Source organism: Manis pentadactyla, chromosome 13 (genome assembly GCF_030020395.1).
Source record: "Manis pentadactyla isolate mManPen7 chromosome 13, mManPen7.hap1, whole genome shotgun sequence".
In the NCBI taxonomy this organism is placed as follows: domain Eukaryota; kingdom Metazoa; phylum Chordata; class Mammalia; order Pholidota; family Manidae; genus Manis; species Manis pentadactyla.
The window spans coordinates 57,601,845-57,616,907 of NC_080031.1; the positions used below are offsets into that span (position 1 = coordinate 57,601,845).

Sequence of the window (15,063 nt, forward strand, 5' to 3'; positions counted from 1 at the left end):
GGTCCTGCAGCCTCCCTGTGAATGTGTGGAAGGAGTGAAAACAATAGCACACAGTGTGAGCTATCACGGAAGGCTTTCACAGAAGAGATATGGTCTACGCAAGGCTTAAAGGATGTGGGAGTGAGCTGGGCCAGTGGAAGAAGGAAAAGCCTTCCAGGTAAAAAGGGGATCAGGAGCAAGGACACAAAGGAATGAAGCAGTCAGGTACATCCAGGGACCTGCACGTCAACCTGTTGCTGGAGCTAAAAGTGAAAGATCAACAGTGGTGGGAAATGCGGGCAGAGATTCACAGACTGATTCCTGAGTGATCCTTAAGCTAAAGGGACAATTCCGTCTAGGGGGCACAGAGCTTATAACATGACTATAAAATTTACCAGCCAATTGTGGACACTGTGGTGAGTGGACACTGGGACTGTCCCAGCCTTACTGGAATGTCTGGTCACCCCTACATATGAGGCTTCCCTAAACCAGGCACCATTCTGAGGGTGACATGGGGAATGGGGAAGAGGGATGGGGGGTGGCTAGCAACTGCCACAGTTCAGGTCAGAAATGGGAAGCAGGGGGGTTGTGTCATACTATATATGACAACATATATAGTATGTTGACCTGCCAGGAATTTGATATTCTGGGATGTGATGAAGATGACAGAGAGGCAGTAATGTAACTCTTTGTCTTGATCACTTATCAGCAAATGAGGTGCTGGTGAAGAAGGAGCAGGCTTAGAGCTGAGAGCACATGAATGGTGATGAGTAGTTGAGTTCCCAGCAGTGGGATACCTGTGACTATTTCAAGTGTGTGCCTGTAAAAGTATAATTTAGGAAGGACTTGAGGGCTGAGTGTTGATTCTTATGCTATAACCCACATAGTATCTGCCCAGAATTGCTGCTTGGATCAATCTTTGCTGTTTTCTGTGCTAATGATCCTGGCATACACTTGATTTACAATCATTTTCAACACACTCCAGGGATTAATGCCTCTTTATGCTCTAGATGCCCCCTCTGCCCTTCTCCAGCAGATCAGACATCCCACATGTCTGCCAGCATGGACTGTCCGTGGGGGCCTCACCCTCTGGATGCTGTGGGGACTTGGCCAACGGGCAGCACTGGCAGGACCCTTGAAGGGAGAGGAGTGAGGGTGGGGGTTTTACTCTCTCTGCTCCCCCTGCTAGGCTGTCAGGGCCAGGGGACCTCTCTCTACTGCAGCCAGAGGCCACAGGTTGCCCCTGTTTACAGTTGTTATCTTCAAGGGCTAAAATCCTTCCCCTTTACTTGCCCTTATAGGCCTTAGAGAGCCACTTCCCACCTTTGCAGAACCCCAGGACCTCCTTCTCTCTCCTCAAATTCTCTGTGTGGACAGAGTTATTGATGAAGTGGGGTTTTAGTAGCCCTTGATAAGTGATCAAGATACACTCTGGAATCTGTAACTAAACCTGTTTCCACAAAGTTACCTGATGGCTGTTGCTGACGTGCATCTTGCAGTTGTAAGATCCACAAGGGCCAGTCCAGCCACAGCACTGGCTCTGGTGGAGGAAACATCTCAAGGGCTGGCCACAAGTAGTAGGGACTCAGGTAAGTGCCCCCAGTTATTTCCAACCAATAGCATCACTATCAATAGACTGAGACCAACATCTCAGATTGTACCATCAGATTGCACCCCTATGTTGCAGAGGGAGAAGACCTATTAGTGGATTTCCCATGAGGGCTCTATATAGGCTACATCACACACAGTTATCCTGGGCCCCAACCACAAGTCCTCGTGGAGAAATGGGACCCACCTTGCACCAGACATGGAGCCTGAAGCATCAGGGACTTCTGCGGGCCCAGATCCCATGGGGATTAAAGCTCCAGGTGTGCCCTCATCTGATCATCATCAGGAATGACTGAGGGATGTCAAGGTGCTGATTTATTCCAGAAAAGCCCCATATACCTCCACATGCTCAGTGGGCATGGTGCTAACAGGGCAGTGCTAAACTAAGAATGTGGTGAGAGGTACATGTCTCCACATGGAGGACTGGATGGGTTTGGGGCAGCAAGGTGTGTGGGTGCTGAGATTGGTCCCTGAAGAGTGTCAGAGAGGGTCCTGCCATGAATACTCCCTGAAATGGACAAGCCAGATCACAGGCTCACCTGGCCTGATGTCAGGCCCTACCTTAAGTGGCTATATAGTAGCAGAGTTATTAATGAAGTGGGGTTTTAGTAGCCCTCTCACATAGACACTCCAAAACGCAGAGGGTGATGGTGACAGATACATCTCAGGGGTCTTCTTGCTGGGTCACCCCTCCCTGGGGAAGGGTCCTGTTCTAAGGCAGAGTTAGTTCCCTTTGGCTCACCAAAAAAGTACTGAGTTTTGTTGCCTGCCTAGAACTTGTGAATTTTTGGCCCAGTTCCAAACCATTTTGGGTGTCTAAGGGACAGATTAGCCTTCAGAGAAGAACCTAAATGTTGAAGGGGGTACGAAGTGTGGCCCATGTGAAGGCATCAGACTTTGTAAGCCTCTGGTATGCTCTGCCCAGAAGCCTGCAGACCTCAGAGGGGATGGGCAGTGGCTTCACCTGCAGAAGCAGCAGCTGGGCTGCAGTCCAGGGAAGCATTCCACTTGGAAGGCACCTTGGAGTGACCATCCCAAGTGTATTCTCATTCCCCATCGTGAGGTGGACTCACATGACCACGGGGCACTTAGGGACAGAAGGTCTGAATGTGGACTGTGAGGTGTGCCTCCAGTTCCTTAGGATCCAGCCCGCGGGGCACTGCAGCTGCTCCAGGACAGAACTTACCAGAGGCACGCAGCCCAGAGTGACCCTTCCATCAGGGTGCATCCCAGACCTGGGCACCTCGAGTGGCAGCATCCCCATCAACCACTGCAAGGGGTCTCATCACTGCAAAGGTACCTGAGACTCAGAGATACTCTTATTTTACTACCAAGAGTTTCAGTTAACTGTCTGTATTTGTCTACATCCACATCCCTTGTCAAGTTCGTTTGTGAGCTGGCATCTTTACCCTGTGGCTCTTTCTACCCGGAATGCCAGGCTTTTTTGTCTCAGCCTCTCCCTTAATGAGTTCTCAGTCTTTTCACCATCATAGCATTCTTTGCCTCTGTATGTCAGATATTTCTCTGATGTCCCCAGACTATGGCAGGAGGGAGATTCATGACTCACTGCTGACAAAAGAATATATACAATTCACAAAGAAATGAGATACTGTCATATATTTTTAAATACTTCAGTTTCTTCTATAATATAATGACCATCTAAACACTGAACAACAATCCCAAGAAATAGAACATCTCCAATAACTTAGAGCTAAGTGTGTGTTAAATTCACACCATGGTCTGTCACCAGCCCTTGAGTAACAATATAACAAGTATATGTTTATGATTGCTTTCTTTTATTTCTTTTGTTATCACTTACATATATATGTCTAAGCACTGTATTGTTTCATTTTCTTGAAGGATTATTTAAAGGATACTCTATTGGCTCTTAATTTTTAAACTCAGCACTGTTAAAGCATTTAGTCCTGTAGTATACTTATCGCAGTGAGCATTTACTAATGTATATAACCAAATCACTATGTGATTCATCTGAAATGGGTATAACATTGTATATGAATTCAATAAAAATTCAACAATATTGTATATACACTTCAATCAAAAATTAAAACTAAAAGATTTAATCCTCTCTATATAGATGTGGTTCATTCATTCTAACACTGTATAACTCAATGTATTTATATATTCTCTGTCACATTATATACGTTCTCCTTTACAAAATTATGCAGACTGCTGTTGAAACAGCAGACACTTCCACATGTCTCATGTCCATTTTTACACAGTGCCTCATAGATATAATCCTAGAGGTGGAATTGCTGGGTCCTGAAGGGCATGAATAAACAATTTAATAAGATTAAGCTATATTGTTTATTCAAAGTGGTACATTTATATACATTTCTAGGTGCCATGTTTCAAAGATCTCTTGATCCACATTTTTGCCATCATGAGTATTGTTCAAATTTTTAATTTTTCCAATTGAATTGAAGGATGATGTCTTCTCATTGTGCACAGATATGCTTTATTAATGAGGCTGATAAACCCTCTATATGTTTATTGGCCATACATGTTTCTTTTGTTGTGTTCAGAAATACTTGAACAGAAAGAGCTGTTCATGACTTTTTCCCACTTCCATACTGGATTGTTCACTTTTTCTTTAGTGATTCCTAGAATTTTAAATACCTTCTTTTCATCAATTCCTAGTTGACTACATTTGGAGAAATATCTTCTTCAAATTTGTAGAGTTTTTGACTTTTTTTAAGCATTTATTTTCATGAACAGAAGCTTTTCATTTTAATATATTCAAAGATGTCACAGTTGTCAGTATTTTTTATACAGTTATCTCAGTCTGTTAAATCTTTTTCTAAGAATAGCTGCATTATCTTCTGGACTTCGCAATTGAAATTTAGGGCTTAATCCATGTGGAAGATATGATTTTTAGAAAAGTAAGTAAGGATTTAGTAACCTCTGTCCATATGGACACCTAGATTGTCCAGCCCCACTTACTAGGTGGGGCCTTCCTTCCCCGCTGATACCAGTGCCATGTGCTTCTGCCCAACATACTCCTGCACACGCCTGAGGCCAGCTCAGGGCTCAGCGTTCTGCTCCAAGTGTCAGGCAGTCTAACACTGTGTCAGTCTCCAACTGTCTTAAATACCATAGCATTGGACTAAATCCAATTTGGTTTTAGCCTGCCCTGGTTTCATTTTCATTTCCTGTAAATACAAGCCCTGAACTATCAGCCAGTCTTCCTGGGGGAGGGGTCCGAGTCCGAGGCTGTGCTCCTTCCTGCTGCTCACACACTGGGCTTTTTCCCCAGGAGGACAGAGCTCACCAGCTCCTTTCTTGCTACATTGACCACAGGAGCTCACAGTGTCTGCATTTCTTGGGGGAGGACATCTGTGCGAAGCGTTCCTGTGCTGACATCTAATGGGAGCACTGCAACAGACAGCATTTTCTGATATTTTATAGGAAGCGTTTGGATCTGGTCTCTGTCCTGAGCTGGTGAGTGAGCAAACTCTTTGCACCTGCACAATGGGAGGCTGGCTTCATGCTGATGGGCTGAGGGGCAGGTGGAGGGCTGGGATTCCAGCCAGAGGCTCATGCCAGCCTCTTTGTAGAATGGAGAACCCTTGTGTCTGAAGATACCTTCTCTTCTTATTATATTAGAAAGTTATAAGAAAATATGGAATGAGCAGAATATTTACCAGGTGTCCAGTGAGAAACTGGAATATATAGTGCATACCTGTAGGGTTTTCTGACTCTAACCTTTTATTATCTTAGAGCTATTTTATAACTCCATGAGTTTTGATAATTGGTAGCAGTGCAAAATAATTCTTTTCTTGGTCATTTTCTTAGTGGTACAGTCTATAACAAAATACCATAAGCAGGGTGGCTTATAAGCAGAAATTTTTTTCTCACACCTTTGGGGCATGAGAACAAAAATATCAAGACACCTGTACATTTGGTGTCCGGTGAGAGCACTTTTCCCAGCTGGCTGTCTTTCCTGCAAGTTCACATGGAGGAACAGGCAAGCTCCTTCTCTAGGGTCTCTTTTATGAGGGCACTAATCCACTCAGAAGGTCTCTGCCCTCATGACTAAGGCACCTTTTGAGGGTCCATCTGTTGCAGGAACTATGGGAGTTGGGACACCAAGACGTTTGGTGAGAAGCAGCATTTTTTAGTGCCAGCACTGGCTCAGCGGATTCCTATCCAAAGGCTGAGCCCCGAGTGCAGCAGGGCCATGCCTTTTATACATTCACTACAAGATTTGGGGGGGGTCAGCACCCAGGATCCATTGCAGCGGGAGCTATTAGGTCACTATAGGTGTATCCAGGATGCTAGTTATATTTTAATCTATCTCTGTAAAGGTCACCCGGATACCCTATTGTAACTAATGGGCCTCCATGACTAAGATCAGCAAGCTGTTCCATACCAGCGAGTCCCAGTGGGGAGGATACATTGCTACGTTGTTTCAATCTCAAGCACCCAAGCACCTTGTGATTCCTCTGCATTCCTGAAGCCTCAGCAGAAACTTTGTCTCCTTGGCTTCCTACCACACATCTACTCACCATGAACATTACATTTCCTCTATAAATTTTGGAAAGGCACAAACATTCAGTCCATAACAGGCATATAAATAAAATCTGTCTGTGGAGGCTCAATGAACTTCCCAACCTCAGCTTGAAATGCAGCACTCTTGCCCCGTTTTCTCTTTTATATCAACATTCTTGAGTCATGAATGTGTCTCTTCTTTGGGATTCTCCATTCAAATAGCAGTAACATCTGCTTGGTGCCTTTGTGAATAATCGGTCAAATAAAATCCTTAACATCTGTTCATTTTATATTTCTTGGAGATCATGATTTTACCTTCTTTTAAAAATATTCTCTCTCATTGCTCAAATATGGTCCATGTGGATTAAAAATCTCCTTTCAAATGCACTCAAAAATACCCACTCTCCAGGCTGACTTCCCTGACACAAAGTGTAACTGCACCTCAGAATCGGACTCTTCCTTTCTTTGTCAGTTTTGGCTAAGGCACGGTAACAATTTTTACTTTATTTCAAAGGAAACCATCCCTCAAAAATTGTCCACGTGGAGGTCATGAAGTAGTTAGATGACTGGTCCAGATCTAACCTTGTAGAGGGGTACAGAGAGTGGGTAAGGGGATTTGTGAAAGGACATTCGAGGGAGATGTCATGGTGCTGGCCCCCAAGGGAAAGGGGAGGGCAGGGGCCTGATCCTCACCTCGGACTCAGACGGAGGGCTTCAGGGGGAGTCTGCAGAGAGGAGCTAGAGGTCAGGGGCTGGTGAATGTCCCAAATTTTAATGTGTGATCAAGTTGGCTATGATTAGAATGAATTTATTTAAAATGACTTTAATATGTTTAATGAGCAAACAAAGGAAAAAGTTGATGTAGCAAGATGTGGCACACAAGCCAAAAAAAGAGCTGGAGAGAGTTTGCTGAGGTGAAGGAGTGATGCGTGTCCATATGTTAGGGGGAACATGTTTATTTCCCTCCGTTCTTGTCCCCGCCGCAACAACGAATTGAAGGGCAGAGACACAGTAGTGAAGCAGAGTAAACGTTTTATTTAAAGTTACTTAAAGAGAGGAAAAGGGCAGCAGGCAACCTCAGGGAGGAGAGGTGCCCTGAAAGGTTTAAGTTTTATTTAAGAGAAAAAGTTCACACGTGGAGAAAGGGGACTGTGGGCTACCTCGTAGAAGAGGTACTGAAAGATTGGACACGTTTTATTTAAGGCTACGCACTTGGAAATTGCAGGCAACCTCAGACAGGGGAGCTCAATGAAAAGTTGGAGGTTCCCCCTTTTAAGGATTTTTTTCAGAAATATGACAAAGGGCTAAAGGTGTGGACTTGTTAAGTAGTATCAAGATGTTTATCTCTGATGAGACATTACGTTTCTTTTCTTATCAGTTCTCCAGGTAATTCTGCAAAATGAGCTTAACACAAGAAATTTACTGCTCTGATTCCTTCACAAGATAGCAGCTTCCTGGTCTGGTAACATATCAATTAAGACCACCTGCCCTGCCTCCAAGGTGGGCTGAGTTATTGTCTGTTTGCTAAAGAATATTAAGAATCTTACTTCTTAACTTCCTGGGTTTTAAAATGCAATTTTAGCTTTAAGGTGGTATTTTTCCTGTCTTTATATGCTGTTTATAGCTGGGCTTGTTTGGAAAATTAATCATGATGCTTATCTTTTGCCCAGGTTGCAGGTTATTTGATTAGGGGATGGAGGAGGGAAAAAACAGCATGTAGGTAAAAATTAAACTGGGCCTTTTAGCAGGCTAAAGTAAATCTTACAATGGCATGATCTAATTGACACAATGAAGACATAGGCTATGCTGAGATACTTATTCTTTACCTGGGGAATATTTGGGCATTCCAGGCCAAGTTGTCCCTGGCCTTTTGAACTTTAACTGATTAACTCACTAAGTCTGTGAGTCTTTTCTGGCTCTTTAGTTTTAATTGGTTAACATTTTGAGTCCCTTTTTAGTGGGCTTTACTGTCCTTATTCTCTCTCCACCCCACTCATATCTATTTTCCCTCCTCACACATACATCTGAACTGGACCATGTGCAAAAGAGGCTGCCTTGGGGTCATCTCAGAGCCCTTTATGGAGGGCTGCCTGGAAGGACCAGTCTGCAGTGTGGAGCTGAGCAAGGAGGTGTGGGGTGTGCATACAAACCTCAGAGTGGTCTGTGGGTATGTGGACACGGAAGCCTTGAGACTGGAGGAGATCTTGGGAACTGAGGAAATGGATCAAGAAGGCCTCCTAAGGATGCACCACTCACCACTCTGTAGTTTCCAGGAGAAAAACATATTTGTAAAGGGCTGCAGGGAAGGCTAGGTTTTCTTCTAGGAAAATGACAGGAGTGCTTATTTTCAAATCATCTTGCCTTTTGTGACACTAAATTCCATCTTAAAAATGTCTCTCCCCTTCACCTACTGCAAACATCCCCTCCCCCATCACAGACTACCACAGCTTTTTAAATTTAATATACACCCCACAGTTCATCTTCAGTCTGTTTGTTAGTGTATATGTGTATTCATGTAAACAATATGATAATGATTTTATGTTAATCCTTAAAATGTCCACAAAGTAGTGCATCTGAAGTCTGTGTTATAATAAAAATATATTTGGTCTTTGTCCCTAGTTCCTGGAAGTAGCTCCTAAAGCCTTTGAAATTTCCTGAGTGAAAGGAGTGCCTTTAGTATGCTAATGAGATAACTGGGTTGGGTTTCCTACAGACCTGGTTGGGGGTGGGGGCTGCTGCCCAGAAAGACCAAGTCAAGGTTAAAGGGTTGGAATTGGCAGCCTCCTCCTCCTCTCTCCTCCCCTAACCTACAGGAAGGAGAGGGAGGCTGGAGATTGTGTTTTACCGCAAATGACCAGTGACTTAATCACTCGTGCCTATCATCCTCCATAAAAACCCGTAACAAGACTCAGTTTCTGATTTACTAAGCCCAATATTCTTAGAGGTGTCTCTCTATGCTGAGGGCATTGATCATCTTTTGTTCCTTCTGACACAGTACTCAGTCAAATGTAGATTCCATTATTTATTGGTATAAAAAGACACAGAATTGTCTAGGATACAGGCACAACTGCTGTAAAAGAGGATCCCCAGACACAGAGACAGAGCACAGGGCAGCCTCTCTCCCCCCGGGACAGTGCAGAGGTGAGCTGACCACACAGCAGGGAGCTGGACACCTCTCTGGTCAGTCAGAGCCCAGGCCCCGCCCATCTTCACACTACACCCCCTCCACCCTTGTCCCCATCTGTGTGTTTGTCTCTAGTGGAGCAACCTAGTGGCTGGCTGTGGGTAAAATTGCAATATTTCCAGAATCTCTCACCTGGCTTTAGTGCATCTGCATATCAATAGGTGTATCCAAAGGGTGGAGAGCATTAGGCCATCTACATATCAATAGGTAACTACAGGGTGTGCCAGGGTTTATCTGGACCAGAGAGGTTGGGTGGAGCTCTCTGCTGCTGCAGCCTGGTCAAGAGAGAGACAGAACAACTGCTTATAAGAAATAAATGGGTTTCTTAACTTTATTTCTCCCTTTTACCGATTTCAGTTTCAAAGGTATTTTTGCCCCAGGATTTCCCCCCCCCAAGGTTACACTGGCCCTGCTCTGCTTATCACATCAAGCTGGCCAACATTTCTCTAGTTACCTCACCCACCTCACCTCTGCCCTGGAAAGCCAGCAGTGTGAAATCAGGGGTTAACATTACTGGAGTTCCAGTGCTGGAACAGGGCCTGGCACACAGTAGGCACTCAAAGGAAGAATTTGCTTAGAAAATGAAGAATTTGCTGCTAGAATAAAGAAATAAAGGAAACACGCTGTTTTTTTTTCTCCCAGAGATTGCTTGGAGACCAACTTGTAGGCACATAAGAGTTTCTAAAAATATGAACCCAAGATTATTGTTACTATATTTTCAGAAGTCACAGAGCCTTGACATTTGAGGGGAAGTGAGAGTAGATTTCAGGGAGTAAAGAAGGTGGGACACATTCATCCTTAAACACAGTGACAAATCAGAGGCTCTAGAGATCAAGAGGGCTCTGAAATAAAAGGGATTGAGCCTTTACAGATGCAGCCAGAAAAAAACTGAGTCCTGGGACAGGAAGTTTCTTCTTCACCAGCAGCAATGCCACTTCACAGACACAACTTGTCCACCAGATTCAAGAAATAGAGCACAAGGATAATGGTCTTAAGGAAAGAATGTTGTTAAAATCTGTTCATGCCGTCTTTACATCAACATCAGCCAGGGCATTTCCCTGATACTCGGGTTCCGTTCTCTCCGCGTGGACTCAGCTTAATGACAGTGATTTCAGAAGGTTGCAGAGTAATTACAAATGATAACATCATGTCAGGACCTATCAGATTTCTAGGAACTCCATATAATTAATAGAACCCTCATGCTCATTAGCCAGAAAGACAGATATGAGTGGGATGAATAGAGGGTGTGGCCCACCAAAAGCTCAGGGAGTTAATCAGATAAGGCCAGAGGCCAGAGATAATTCAGAGGATGAATTAAATGAAGCCCCAGGGAACCCAAGGATGAGCTGAAGGGCACAGGCCCTTCTCAGATGACAAAAATTCCCCAGATAAAAATGTCAGAGCTGAGCTTATGTCTTCAATCCTCCAATCAGATCATGCTCCCAAGGCCAAAGAATGTCAATCAGGGGCTTCTCTCTGCTGCCGAAAGTCCCATAAAGGAAGCCCCATAAAACCCACCCCTCCCTTGGAGTACATTCAAATAAAACTTTTGCTCTGCTTTACTGCCAAGTCTCTGCCCTTCAATTCCTTGTTGCTACCAGGACAAGAACTGAAGAGAATGAACTCAACCCATAACAAACCTATACAAATATACAGAAGCCTTAATATTACTTCTTATTTGACAATGTTTCCTATGTAAATTTGATGTGTTATATAAATCTAATTAGTTTAATCATTTAGAATTTGATTTGGCCAAAACCATCAAAAATAGCTTTTATGTTTTTTTTTTTTAAACACTTGGTTACATAGGTGTCTTGCCAATGGGTTTCAGACCTGGACAAATTCACTGTGGATTCAATGTGACCAAAGAAATGACAGTAGAATGTTCTTGGCGTGAAAGGGTTATACCCAACTTTATTTCCATGGTGGCAGGGCCCCAGGACTCAGTTCCAGCTCTGTCCAGCTGTAGCTGAAGAAAGAGACAGGAAATCTTGTTAAATGTGGAAGATCCTCTTAGAACTGCTTTCTTATTACTGCTATCTTTCCACATATGTGGAAAGAGTTTTCTCTTCTCTCAGATAGAGACATTAAAAACAAGTAAAAGGAGTTTGCAAACACATTGAACTTAGATTCAAGGTGTGCCTAAGTATGAGCACATTAATAGCCTTTCCCCATTCCTACTTGGTACATTGGCCAGAACATGTATGTTTCCTGGTTACTTTTGAGTGCTAGAAGACTCATTAGTAGGTATCAAAAATATCAAATACATCTCCTTCTTTTCCCACCTAAACTTCAGTCCCACTTACATACAAATGGAGGTCTGGTGTGGGCAGGAGCCTCAGGAAAATTTGGCCAGCTCAATCTTACATAGATGAGTCTGTGGGTCCCTTAACCATGTGTAGCATGTGACACCAGCAGAAATGACCTCCAGAACAGACAGCCAGACTGAAAAATCCATATACCTTCTAGACAGAAAGAATTTTTAGTAGTAAATGCAGCCATGTTATCTTGCTACCATTTGATGATGATATATATAGTATGTCCTCTGGGAAGAACAAGACCCACATAGGAAGTGAGGTCTGCCACATGGACATGTCAGACGGTTTTCATGCCCTTAGGGGATTTTCCTGAGGTTCTCACACATGGGGTGGATAGAGATACAGTGGGATGTGCTTTATTTATATCAGGAACTAAATTGTTCCATTGAATGGTCACTGTGTGTGATCATTATTTCATACAAATGAAAATACTAATGATAATTCAAATGTGGTAATGAAGACAAGTGGGTAGGAAAGGTTGGGAGGAGTGATCCAACTTAGAATTTGGTCATGAAGAACTGAGAATCTCTTAAGGGAGAAAGGGATACCAAGATAGGAGCAGAGCCTGGGCAAATGCAAATAAACAAGAAATAAAGGGTGCGAGTCCAGGGAATTCTGAAGAACAGTAAAAGAAGGGGCTCCCCATATAAAATGGGGCTGGGGCTGAGGTTCTCCCTCCCATAATATCTCACCCCAACTGTTCTGCATGTAGTAAGGACACCTTCCCTCTCTGACCTTCCCTTTTCTCTGCTCCCTCTAGTGTCTTCGGTGGCATCCAGCCATGGGTCAGTGCTCACCCTCCCGTGCATCTCGTCAAAAGGCTCATGATTTGGTCTCCGACTTTGGAAAGTTCTCTGAGAAGTTCCACCTAGAAACAAAAATCATCTCTCAGGAAACCATCACTTTGATTCAATCATCCCTGAAGGCGGGGGACTTTCAGAAGGCTATTACTGCGATCAGTGAGGCGTTGAGCGACATTGAGAATGCCCCACTGAGCATTGCTGTGACTGGGGAGACCGGGTCAGGGAAGTCCAGTTTCATCAATGCGCTGCGTGGGGTTGGGCATGAGGGAGAAAGTGCTGCCCCCACTGGGACGTTGGAGACCACCATGGAGAGAACTCCATACAGAAATGAGAAATTTGTCAGCGTGACAATATGGGACCTGCCTGGCTTGGGGTCAACTAGCTTTAAACCACAGAAATATCTAAAGAAAATGAAGTTTAATGAGTATGACTTCTTTATTATCATCTCTGCTACACGCTTCAAATTATATGATACAAAACTGGCCAAAGCAATTGGAAAAATGGGGAAGAATTTCTACTTTGTTCGAAGTAAAGTAGACAGTGATTTGGACAATGAACGAAGGAGTAAACCAACGACATTCAATAAGGAAAAAATCCTGAAAGACATTCGAGATGACTGCAAGAAACAGCTAGAGAATGCCAAGATGAGTCACCCTCGGGTCTTCTTGGTCTCCAACATTGATGTGTCTGACTATGATTTCCCAAACCTGGAGATGACACTTCTGAGGGAGCTCCCAGCCCAGAAGCGCCACATCTTCATGCTCTCCCTGCCCAGTGTCACTGAGGCTGCCATTGACCTGAAGAGGGACTCCCTGAGGCAGAAGGTGTGGCTGGAGGCACTGAAGGCTGGAGCAACAGCCACCTTCCCTTTGGTGGGTATGATCAATGATATAGATCTGGAGATGCTGGAGGAGACTTTAACCCTGTACCGGTCTTACTTTGGCCTGGATGACGCATCCCTGGAAACCATAGCCAACGATTTGCACGTGTCAGTGGAGAAACTCAAGGAAAATCTCGAGTCTCCACATTTGTTGTCTGTCAAGAAGGGTAATGAGTCCGTGAAGGACAGACTGCTGAAGTTTATTGAGACACTTTGCTCAGTCACTGGGGGCCCCATTGCCACAGGCATTTACTTTACAAAAACCTTCTATTTGCAAAATCACTTCCTTGATACTGTGGCTAAGGATGCCAAAACTCTCCTTAAAAAAGAGGAGCTTTTCACAGAAAAGGTGGGCTCTTCCAAGGTCTAACACCTTGTATATTGGGAAACAAAATCGGAATGATGAGGACCAGACCCCACCACATCCTCGGTGCTGGCCGGGCCTTGCCAGCCGGCCTCATAGTTAAGAGCTCCTCTAAGCAGGCCTGGTATTCCTGCCCCAAGTAAGGACCCCTGATGTCTCCACACTCTCAGCCCTGGAGCAACCTTCACCTTAGTGCCTTTCATGCAAAATGTAGGATCAGCTAAAAGACTCACTTGAATTCTGCCTGGGGAAAAACAAGGAAGGAGATCTGGAATTTAATGCTGAGAAACACAGGCATGTCAGTGGTCCAGCTACTCTGCATCCAAGGCTGGGTACCATAGTTATAATAGTGGCATTTGGTGTCTCAATGCTTGGCACCCAGAATAGGCTCAATACGTGTTTGATGTTCACACAAATCCAGTCAATAGTATTAATTCTTGAGGGTTCCTCCTGATATGTCCATCTGAGGGTTCCTCTGTTGTCCTTCCAGAACTTATCATGTTATTTCACAAGCTTCTGCAGTGTAACAAGGATCAGGATGTAGTATAAGCCCTGGTAGTGGTTTTTCTTATTTTTTAAGTATGAGTGTGTGGGTAAAATTGCAGTATTTCTAGAATCTCTTGCCTGTCCTTAGTGCACCTCCATATCAATAGGTGTTTCCAAGGAGTGGAGAGAAGTAGTCCTTCTCCATATCAATCGGTGATTACAAGGGGGAGCAGGGCATATCTGGACTGGAAAGGTTGGATAGGGTCCCTTTTTCTGCAGCCAAGTCATGAGAGACACAGGCAAGCAGGAGTGGACGACTACTTGTAAGCAATAACAAGTTTCTCCCACTTTATTTCTCCCTTTGACTGATTTCGGTTTCAAAGGTATTCTGACCTAGGCTGGGAAAATATTCTCCCCCCAGAGTTACAGAGTGCATGATTTAGGCTTGGCTGATGTGACCATTTCAAAGATGCTTATTTCAAATAAGCACAGTGCTAACCACATAACTGGATGGAGAACTTACCCAAGTTTATTGTGTTAGCCTAAAGTGTGGTGTGTAATTTTCAGCTTTTAAAAGTAATAAACCTTTTTTTTTTTCAATGCTTTCTGCTGGTTGTTTCTGAAGGAAATTTTGCAATCATACTAAGAACAATAAGGTCTGAGGCAAACACAACATGGTTAGACAGAGAAAATGTGAAGTCTCTCTCCTTTCTGATGGGAAGTGCTTCTCACTCATTCACTAAGAGCTTTGTGAACATGCTCACAGAATTCCACCCTGGCCCCAGTCCTGCCCAGTGTCTCGCTAGTGGCCTCCCACAGATCACTGGAGAATTGCCTAGCTGGTTCCTACTGCTTCCCTGCCCTCCCCTCATTCCCTGAGCTGCCAGAAGTCACAACACTTGTATTTCTCTTTCCTGGAAATTCTGATGCTT

The 15,063-nt window shown here is 44.1% G+C and overlaps 1 protein-coding gene across 1 annotated transcript; it reads left to right on the forward strand.

The window, feature by feature from the left end:
• The first annotated feature begins 4,807 nt into the window (after positions 1-4,807).
• LOC118923810 (T-cell-specific guanine nucleotide triphosphate-binding protein 2-like) lies at positions 4,808-14,731 on the forward strand. The gene is made up of 2 exons (XM_036908007.2): positions 4,808-5,046; positions 12,359-14,731. The coding sequence occupies exon 2, from the start codon at positions 12,380-12,382 to the stop codon at positions 13,649-13,651; it is 1,272 nt and encodes a 423-aa protein (XP_036763902.1). The 5' UTR covers positions 4,808-5,046; positions 12,359-12,379; the 3' UTR covers positions 13,652-14,731.
• Positions 14,732-15,063: the final 332 nt, after the last annotated feature.